Below are 10,749 nucleotides of genomic sequence, written 5' to 3' on the forward strand. Positions count from 1 at the left end.
TGACAACTTCCTCAAGTAGGTCCTCTCATCATGTTTAGTGGTCTAGGAGATTGAACTCCCGGGACATTAGTCACCTTACCAGCTGAGCCAACTTGCTGACCCAACTTCTTTCTTTAATGTTGGTGTTTTCTGTGTCTTGAGTCTGTGTCCTTTGTCTGCCTGATTGAGATTATGAAAAGCTTTATCCTACAGACTTTCAACCTAATTTTTTAATTTTAGAGACTTTTGTTTGGCTGACCCAGAACTAGATAACTGGATCAGCCTGCTAGATCCTTCTGCCTCTGCCTATCAGGTCCTGGAATTAAAGTGTATCCAGGGCTGGAGAGATGGCTCAGGTTGAGTTCAGATGCTCTTCCAGAGGGACTGGGCGTAAGTTCACTGTCTCTGTCTTCAGACCCACCAGAAGAGGGCGCCAAATCCCATTACAGATGGTTGTGGTTGCTGGTTGCTGGGATTTGAACTCAGGACCTCTGGAAGAGCAGTCAGCACTCTTAACCGCTAAGCCATCGCTTCAGCCCATAACCCATCTTTTTATCTGCATCATTACTTTTCTCATAACGTGCAGTGAGAATCAAAGCTATGCAGGGAGACCCTGTTAAAGGGAGGGGAAAAAAAAACCAATTCAACTGTTTTATGGATCCTGTTTCTGATTGCATCCTGTTCCTTTGAACAAGATGGCCAACTAGAGGGGTGCTAGTTTTGTTTTTCAGGCAATATTTTTCTTGGTACCCTATGGCTGGCCTGGGTCTTGCTATGTAGACCAGACTGACCTTGGACTCTGATCCACTTCCACTGGCTCCCATGTGCTGGGATTAATTGTGCCGACCACACCCGGTATTGCACCTGTGCATTTCAGAGTAACAGTCAAACTCTCCCAGGTTTGTTGATCATCAAATTGATTATATTTTTTGGTTTTCTCCTACTAATTTGGTAATTTTTCCTTGGTAAGCATGACTAGGTTTGATCACGCTAGATAAGATGATTCTGGGCGTGCCTTTGAGGAATTTTTCTTTGATAGTTTATTTTGAGATAGCTACTCTTTGTGTCCTTGACTGGCCTTTGGCTCCCAAGATAAACCATTCCTCAGCCACCACACTCACCAGGGAGATTTTTGTAACTGGTTAGCCTAGGAGGAAAGATCCACCTTGAATATAACTAGCACTGTATGATCCTGGAATATGACTATTCGAGCCCTGCATTAATGAGAAGGCGGGGAGCAGAGCACACGCAGCCTTGAGGGTTGGTGGGTCAATCCTAGCCAGTGTAGTGGCCCTCAACCCTGTGAGACTGTTATCAACCCCATCATTGCAGCACACCTGGTCATGCCTGTGCTGTTTGCTTACCTTGTTGTCCTGACTACAGAATCAAGATTAGCTCTTCTTTCCTGATAGCAATGGGATGATCTGAAGGGAAGGTCCTGCTGTGCTGTAGTCGAACCAAACAGTAATTTTCAAGATGGGGTTTCTCTCTGTGTAGCCCTGGCTGTCCTGCAGCTGTCTCAGCCTCCACGTTTGGGATCCCGACTGGTGGTTCATTTTCAGTGACACAGGATGAACTGGGGAGTGACAGGCCCAGCACAGTGGGGATGTTTCATGTTTTTTTTTTTTTTTAGAGATTTATTTATTTTTTGTGTACAATTACACACACAGATCCCATACAGATGGCTTTGAGCCACCATGTGGTTGCTGGGACTTGAACTCAGGACCTCTGGAAGAGCAGTCAGTGCTCTTAACCACTGAGCCATCTCTCCAGCCCTGTTTTCATGTTTTCAACAAGTTACTTTGTCAGTAACTTGTTGCTGTGACAAGCACCCTACGGGCTTGTTGAGCCTTGCAGTTTGAAGGGATACAGCCCACTCTGGTGGTGAGAGTGTGGGCTGAAGCTGGACAGCTTGCATTCCTGTTCAGGAGGCAGGAAACGCTGGAGGTCAGCTGGCTTTCCCCTTTTTATTAATCAGGGACCACAGTCCAAGGAGCAGTAGATAGTGCATACGTTTCAGGGTTGGTTAGACTTCTTGGAAACACCCTCATAAACACATCCCAATGTCTCCTAGGTGACCCTCAATGAATCCCGACCACCAGAGGTCACTGCTTGCCCTGCCCCTACTCCCTGTACTGCATATGGGTTTTTTAGCATGCTCTTTTTGACTCACTGTCACTCTGTAGCAGGTGCCGGTGACCTTCAGAGAGGTGGCTGTGTACTTCTGCAGGGAAGAATGGGAGTGTCTCAGTTTTAGCCAGAGGACCCTCTACCGGGATGTGATGCTGGAGAACTTCAGGAACTTGAGTGAACTGGGTAAGGGCTGCATGTAGTTTCTGGAGCTTGGTGGGACCTGGCTAAAGACTCCTGTGCTGCGTCCAGTCTGGTTTGGATCCCCGAGGGTAGCCTGACTTTCCTCAAACCGTTGGGTTCCTGCAGGGGCTTGTGTCCATGTGTGTGTTCACATGTAGACATGCATCCTTCTGGCTCCCTGCACACCTTCCAGGAAGGTTCTCCAGGACATCTACAAGGGCTGGCCAGGCTGCTGGGTTCTTGTGCTGCCCAGAGCTACTTGGCCTCATTGTCTTTTGCACAACCAGATATCATTTCTCTCCCTTTTGGAAAGGATGCTGTGGCCGGAAACCAAGCCTTATTTCTCGCCTGGAACAATGGGATGAGCCGTGGGTTGACAAATGGGACAGTTCTGAGCTGGAAAGACAAAAAAGTGTCTGCCCAGGTAAGCAAGATGGGCTTTTTCCCACTCTCAGATATAGTGGGAGATTGGGACTTCACACTAAGCTCTGATCGTGGGGGAATGTGTATCGTGTCATTGGTCCCTTGTGAGGTGGTTGTACCTGAAGAAGAGGTATTTGAGAAAGGGAGACAGTGTCCTAGCACTGTCTGTGACCCTAGCAATGGCTGTGACTTTGCCATCTATCCTTTCAGCAAGGCAGAGAGGGGGAGGTCAGGCTCCAGGTTTGTGATGAGATCAGGTTCTCTATTTCACAAGTGTTTGTCATTTGTAGAATTAGGATAAGCCCTTAAGGAATATCCTTAAGATATTCCCAGTGCTGGTCATGAGGGGCTTTTCTTTTTGCCATGGTGGGCATTGATCCCAAGTCCCCAGATAGGCAGCCCGGATCTTGTCCCCTCATGTTTTTGTGCCTGTACACCTCCAGATGAGGTTTCTCTGCATAGCCCTCACTCACCTGGAATTCACTCTGGAGACCAGGATGGACTCGAACTCACAGATCTGCCTGCTTCTGCTTCCCTATTGCTGGGGTTAAAAGGCATGTGCCACCACTGCCTGCCTCAGGTTTTGATTTTGATCAAGCAGCTTTGGGAGCCTGAGCCAAGCCGGGAAGTCCCCAGATGATGTGAAACCACCCCTGGGGGAGTACATCAAGCCTCTGTTTGCAGGACGCTTATGCTTATAGGGTCAGTGATTCTAAATTTTAGAGAGCTCTCAATGCCTGCCCTGGGCCTTCCTCCAAGGCAGGAATAGGTTTTGTCACATGGACAGCTATGACTATATGGAGAAACCCTGCCTCCGAGTAAACAAAAACAGAAAACCCATAGTTTGGTTTGTGCAGGAGTACCAACCAGGGCCTGCTTCCTGGGACAGGATTTCTGTGAGTAGCCTTGGCTATCCCTGAACTTGCTCTGTACATAAGCCTGGTACAACCGAGCTCAAGGTTCACCTTTAAGTCTCCCATTGTGTGTTTGTTCATCTGTGTACAGTGAACACATTTTCACATCACTTCTTTGAGTCCCTAAGTAGATTGAATTGTTTTGACACTTGGTAGCTTTTCTTTACCCTCTGTGGGATGTTTTATAAGTTGGTCTGTGTCTGGGCCAGTTTTGTGTGAATGTATCTTCCTCCACAGGAGGCAGAAACGCTTCAGCTCCTGAGAAGACCCATTCACGGACAGGAGCCAAGAGCAGGGCTACCTTACGGAAGAATGTCCTAACATCTGGTAAAGCGCACTTTACCAGAGCTACGTCTGGGAGGAAACTGGACAAAAAATCTGAAGCCCTCCAGAACCAGACATATGGGAAATCCCGCAGGAGGCAGCCAGGCCTCAAGGAACAGGGCAAGAGTGCAGCAGAGGGACACCCATTCATCTGCGGCATATGTGGGAAGGCACTGAGCTGCCATAGCCGGCTGGCGGCTCACCAGACGGTACACACAGGAACCAGGTCCTTTGAATGCTTTGAGTGTGGCCAGACATTCCGCTGGGTCTCAAATCTTCTGCGCCACCAGAGAAATCACACCAGTGAGAAACCCTTCTGCTGTGAGGTATGTGGACAGGCCTTTAGCCTGAAGGACCGCCTGGCACAGCATCAGAAGATCCACACGGAACACCGGCCCTATGTGTGCAGTGACTGTGGGAAAGCCTTCAGTCAGAAGTCAAACCTCTTGCGGCACAAGCTTGTTCACACGGGAGAGAGGCCTTTCTACTGTGACAGCTGCGGCAAGACCTTTCGAACTAAAGAGAACCTCAACCACCACCAGCGGATTCACAGCGGAGAGAAGCCCTATAGATGCGGTGAGTGTGGAAAGGCTTTCAGGTGGCCAAAGGGCTTCAGCATCCACCAGCGGCTGCACTTGACCAAGAAGTTCTATGAGTGTGAACTGTGTGGGAAGGGCTTCCGCCACCTGGGTTTTTTCACAAGGCACCAGAGAACTCATGGGCGAGGAGAAGTGTAGGGTCTCCTGTGGCAGCCCGGCCTCCTGTTCTCAGCTGTGGGGAAGAACTGCAGCAGGTGCTGTCAAGGAAGGCCAGATGGCTGGTTCTCGAACCAGCAGTTTTCACTCCTTGCAACCCTTGTGGAAATTCTGACACAGGGACAGGATCAGTTATGTTGTCAGAGCCAGCAACGGCCATTCCCTTGGTGCTCCTTGCCTCTCTCTGGCTATGTTTCTAAGGAATTCGCAGGGCCTGAGTCTTTTCTATGCACTTTAACTCTTCCCTCCCAGCACTTCCATGTCTCCTGTCTTGTGGGACGGAGGTTTGAGGCAAAACCTACGGTTGGAGATGACAAGATGGCCCAAAGGGTAAAAGTCTGTGAAACTTGAATTGAGTTTGATTCCCAGGGATCCATATGGTGGGAGGAGAGAACCAAATGCCATAAGCTGTTCTCTCTGACTTCCCTCATGTGTGTGCATACAGACACAATAAATACTTATTTGGTTTCATTAAAGTATAACCAGGTTATTTCACAGTCGAGCCTTGCCGGGAAAGTAGATGAGCCCTTGCTTCACGGATGACCCTGTGTACCTGCAGAATGACCCCACTGGACCATCACAGGGTGTGGCTACTGTGGTGGCCGTCAGGTTGTTCTCAGAGCTGTCTGCTGTCTAGACACATACCAAAGTGATGGCTTCACCTGCCATTGCCCTCAGTGCTCCTCGTTCAGCTCTGACCCTAGCGCCCAGGGTCATGCCCCTAGAATTAGGCTGGGCCTTACAGCAGTGTAAGGCGGCTGTGCACCCCAGGGGATCTTCGGTTCTAAGTCAGCATGTCAGCTTTGCAGTCAAATTTGTCTGCCAGGTACAGGTCATGGATACAACCCTGCAGTCCACAAGCTTGATCAAGGGACCAAGCACGGTTTCCCCCTTACCAGGTCATCTCCAGATCCAATGACAGATTGGAGCAGAGAGATCAGAGCAGTGACAAGCACCCACTGCTCTTCAGAGAATCCAGGTTCCAATCCCAGCATCCACATGACCCCTTCCAGCAGTCTGTGTAACTCCATTGCCAGGGCTTCCAACACCCTCTTCTGGCCCCTGTCACAAGGCCACAGATGTATGTGCAGTTTATAGGAAATGGGGACCAGAAGATCGTACTAGAAGATAACCCAGTGTATCAGATGGAGCTGGGGATGGCTTTGAGCTTAAGCCACTGCAGGTTTTTAAGATTCAAAAATAAATTTTTATGTATGCAACGTGTGTGCCTGGTACCCACAGATGTCTAAGGGACTCAGATATCCTGGAATAGGTTTACAGATGGTTTATAGATGAACACAACCTAGGACCCACACAAGTGCTCTTCTCCCCCAAGGCATTGCTCCAGTGTAAAAGGCTTATTTAGGCCAAGCCTTGATCCTCCTGAATGGGTTTGGGGCACCGCCGTACAGCTGACTTGTAGGGTTGGGGCTCAACACCAAGTGCACCAAGGCCTAGTGCATTCTGGTCCACTTTTGTGTGATTGCAACCGGGCTGGGTCACTTGTGAGTTTGCAGTTCCATCATAGAACTGCTAAGTCCACAGTTTAAGTCAGGAGCCTGCATTTCACTTCCTAAATGTACATAAAAACGTGGATAAACAAATACAGTTTCGCCTTCCACCTAAGGCCTCCCAGGCAGATAGGTGTCTGTTCCTGTCCTGGAGTTGGGAGGGGCCTTCTTAGGTGGGAGTGGGCAGAAAGGCCTGCTGTGCGGTATTTCCCTTGTATCTGAGGAGTGGGCACCGTGACTTGTAGTTTTTCTTGTAGTTCTGAAGAGTGAACCTACCTAAGAGCCAGGCATGTACTGCTGAACTACTGCTTCCCCTGCCCTCTGAGGCAGTCACATTGTCCAGGCTGAGTTGAACTTTCCATCCTCCTGCCTCAGGCCCCAAGTGGCTGGGATTGCAAGCCTAAACCACCAGTCCCTTGAGTTCCTCTCTAGACCAGCTGGCCTCTATCTACCTTGTTTAGTGTGTGTGTGTGTGTGTGTGTGTGTGTGTGTGTGTGTGTGTGTGTGTCTGTCTGTGTGTGGTAATGAGCAGCAGAGTGCTTGTGTCTCTCTGCACACTCACTGACCTCAGCAGGTGTTTTTTTTTGTTTTTTTTTTTTTGTTCTTTTTTGGGGACTGAACCCAGGGGCCTTGGGTTCTGCCAGTGCTCTCGGACTGAGCTCATCCCCAACTCCTTGTTTGAAGGAGTGTTTTAAAAAAAGCAGTCAAGTGGCCAGCAGTGTCTCCTGTCACATCAGCCCTGTAAAGGTGTGCACATGGGGTTACGTGGTTGTCCTATGGGCCGGATCCCAGCCAACACTCACTTGTTTAGCCAGCAAGCTATAAGAAACATGGCAGTCACTGGTTACCTTGATCCAAAGATGAGGTCCACAGATCGAGGAAACATACATCTCCAGTAGGACCAGCACTGCTCCACCCATCCCAGCATCTGGAAGCCATAGCTAAGCAGGTTCCTTAGGTAGAATACCAAGTAGATGAGGATTTGGGGCTCATAGCATATTGTGTGCTGTGTCCACTTTTGGAGCCTTAAATCCACAGGAACTCAAGATGGGAGAGAGCACAGGTCCATCCCTAACAATCAGCTTGTGTTTATATCTGGTACCTACATTGTGGCCTCTCTAAATGACAGAAAGAACTGGCTCTTGAGTGACTTAATGACTTAATGTTGGAAGCACATTGGATCCAAAGGTTGAAAGGCATCTTTTTCGAGGTGCCAACCACCTCTTCACAATGCTGTGGAAACCGAGATCCACTCACAATGGTAACTTGGAGACCCTGGATGGCTGGGGCCGCCTCTCACCTGAGTAGAGTTGTTACTTCACGTGCCCATGTCCAGCCAAAGCACACTCGTGAGGGCATCTGACAGCCTGCCTCAGTCTGCAGTGCTCGGTGGCAGGCAGCTGCAGAGCCATTTCCCATTTCAAATCTGAGGGCAGATAAGGCTGAACCCACAGTGACATCCATCTTCCATGCTCACTGACTACCTAGCACCAGAAGCCAGTGGGGTACACTGGAGCTTAGAGTGTTCTGGTGGGTTTGTCCCAGCTTGGGGTATCCTCATAGAGGGGCTGGGAAGACAGATGGCCAGCAGCACCTTACCCCTGGGTCTCCCCTATCTACAACTGCAATGTCATTTTGTCTCACTTGTTTGAGATAGTCTCTTGCTGTGTCGCCCAGGCTGGTCCTGAACTTGATCCTTTTGCCTCCTCAACCCAAGTGCTGCCGTCACAAGCCTGCACCACCATAGCCATCTGCAGCTGACTGACCAACTCAGCCTTCCTCATGCTGTGACCCTTTAATACACTTCCCTATGTTGTGATGCCCCATAAAATTATTTTTGTTGCTACTTTACAACTGTAGTTTTGCTACTCTTGTGAATCATAATGTAAATATGTGATTTCCAGTGGTGTCGGGTGACCCCAGCGAAAGGGTTATTTGGCCCCCAAAGGGCCACAGGTTTGATAACCACTGGTCTGCCCGGTCCTGAGGCTTCATCTAGCAGTTGCTGTGGCCAACTCCTCCCAGTGTCCCTTACATCTCCCTCGCATTCTCAGTCACAGGCCGTGGGGAAAATGACAAAGCCTTATACAGAGGAAGAGGAGAAACCATGGCTTTCGTACCTTTAAAAAGGTACTTAAGAGGTGAGAAGGGCCCTGAGTGTCTCACGACCTTTGAGATGCTGTAGTGGTTACCTCTCTGTTGCTGTGGTAATGCAGCAAGGCCAACAGTGCTTAAGGAAGAGTTTACGTTGACACCGTTCCAGAGCGATCAGAGTCCATCTTGTCGGGAGGCATGGCAGTAGATGCAGGAAGCTGAGAACAGCCATCCACGACCACATACACTCAGCCAAGCTAACATTGAAAGTAGGATGGGGTTTTTTATGGAAAATCCGCCCCTAGAGACACACTTCTCCAGCAAGGCGGTGCCTCCCAAACGTCCCAAAACTGCACCGTCACCCGGAGGCCAAGGGCTCAAAACACCGAAGCCTACGGGAACCATCTCATTCAGTTTGCCACAGAAGCCGTGGTACCTGTCATTGACAACCCCAGAGTTCAAAGGAAGGATCCCACTCAAGTTTAACCTGGTGAAACAGTATTTTACTTTATGGGGAAGCTTCACACTGAGTCCCACCTTCAGTTAACACCCCACCTATATACGCTGGGAACTGCCTGCAGCTGAGGTAATATCAGATGAGGTTGGGCACTGGCAGCAGGGAATGGCCAGAATCTTATTATTATTTTTTTTTTGGCAGTTTTTGTGGTTTTATTTGAACACATAACAGGCACACAAGCCATCTATTCATTCTCTTTGCTGCGTAGCCTGGCGTTGGAATTGGTGACTCTGATTGGCCAGAATCTTAGATGTGGTCTGATGACCTACCCCTTTGCAGAAAATGTTGGTAGGATTGAGTTGGTGAGGATGTTTGGGTAACCAACTCAATGGCGGTAGTAATACCTACTGAGTGTTTCACACTTACACTGTAGCATCTGAGGGCTGGGGGATGGCTCACTGGATAAAACACTTCCTGTGCATGCATCTGGTCCCTAGCACCACATAATATGCTGGATACCCACATACCCATGCTGGGTATGTGGCTCACCCATAATGGTGGAGATGGGATTCCTGGGGGCAAAGTTGCTGAGCTAGCTTAGTAAGTTCAGCCAGAGACCTCATTCATACAGCCGAGGGTGATCAAGGAAGACCCCTGATGACGTCGAATCCTGGCCTTCACAAGCATACTCACATGTATGCCAACATATATCTAGACATATGCAGCACAGAGATTTCAGTGTCTGATGTTAGATCTGTCAGAAGTCTGGTCACGAGGCGTCTCTTGGACACCAGGACATACAGCCTCATGGTCTACCTGGTCCTCTTTTCATTGAGCAATTCTGGAGGCCCTGCAACTAGACTATTAGATAAAAGATTCCTTGTAGGCAGCTGTAGAGACAGCTCAGTGGTAAGCGTTTGCTGAGGACCCAGGTTTGGTTCCCAGCACCCGCACAATGGCTCACAATCTGTAACTCCAATTCCTGGGGATCGGACTCCCCCTTTCACCTCGGCAGGCACCAGACACGCATATGGTACACACATATACACGGAGGTAAAACTCCCATACATGTAAAAATCTAAAGAAGTCTTTAAAGATTTATTTATTTTCTGTACCTGGGTGCTCTGCATGTACAGGTGAAGATGTCCAGTCTCATTGTAGATGGCGTGAGCATCATGTAGGTGGTACTCAGAATCTCTGGAAGAGCAGCCAGTTTTCTGGACAGCTAAGCTGTCTCCCCAAGCCATAAATATTTTTCTTTTTCTTTCTTTGGTTTTATTTTTGAGACAGGGTTTCTTTTTGTAGCCCCTGGCTGTCTTGGAATGCACTCTGTAGACCGGGCTGGCTTCAAACTCAGATGCACCAGCCTTTGCCTCCTGAGTGCTGGGATTAAAGGCATGAGCCACCATCACCAGGCAAATTACTATTATTAAATACAGTCTTGTTAAACCCTAAAACTGTCTCCTGAGGGGGCTCTAGCATTTGCATGATCCCTCACCTTGGGTGAGCGGTTGACATTTGATTAGTTATGCCTAGGAAGGAATTCCACATTGACCTCTTAGTGAGGCGCCTCCACTTTGCTAGTCCCATCCAATCTTGCCCAGGAACAGCTGCATCAGAGTTCTGTCTAGGTGACCTACCCTGGTGCAAAAAGATGGAAGGTCCATGGGGATTTCTGCCGACGGCTGTGTTCCTGGACACGTTAACTTGAGGATCCCTAAGGCAGTGGCAGAAGTATCCAGGCTCTGGGCTTCCTCCTCCTGCATCTGTCGCCTGCCCTGAACTTCCTGGACGGGAAAGGTGCCCAAAGTCAACAGCGTCCAAACCTCAGTTAAGGAGCATCTTAATGACTGGCCTTGCACAGTAAGACAAGGGCTGGAGAGATGGCGGTTAGGAACACTGGCAGTTCTTCCTGAGTTCAATCCTCGGCGGCCACATAGTGGCTCACAACCATCTGTAATGAGATCCAACACCCTCTT

The 10,749-nt window shown here is 49.2% G+C and overlaps 1 protein-coding gene across 3 annotated transcripts in view; it reads left to right on the plus strand.

The window, feature by feature from the left end:
* Window positions 1-5,190, plus strand: part of Znf707 (zinc finger protein 707) — a 33,129-nt gene extending 27,939 nt beyond the window's left edge. For 2 of the 3 annotated variants that reach the window (XM_032916908.1, XM_032916896.1), the window contains exons 2-4: window positions 2,166-2,295; window positions 2,606-2,716; window positions 3,867-5,190. In XM_032916908.1, the coding sequence (XP_032772799.1) occupies window positions 2,166-2,295; window positions 2,606-2,716; window positions 3,867-4,690 (1,065 nt within the window). In that variant the 3' untranslated portion in view covers window positions 4,691-5,190. The remainder of the gene's footprint in view (window positions 1-2,165; window positions 2,296-2,605; window positions 2,717-3,866) is intronic. The other variant, XM_032916901.1, reaches the window with a different exon arrangement.
* Window positions 5,191-10,749: the final 5,559 nt, after the last annotated feature.

The sequence above is a fragment of the Rattus rattus genome, chromosome 1 (genome assembly GCF_011064425.1).
Source record: "Rattus rattus isolate New Zealand chromosome 1, Rrattus_CSIRO_v1, whole genome shotgun sequence".
Lineage (NCBI taxonomy): Eukaryota > Metazoa > Chordata > Mammalia > Rodentia > Muridae > Rattus > Rattus rattus.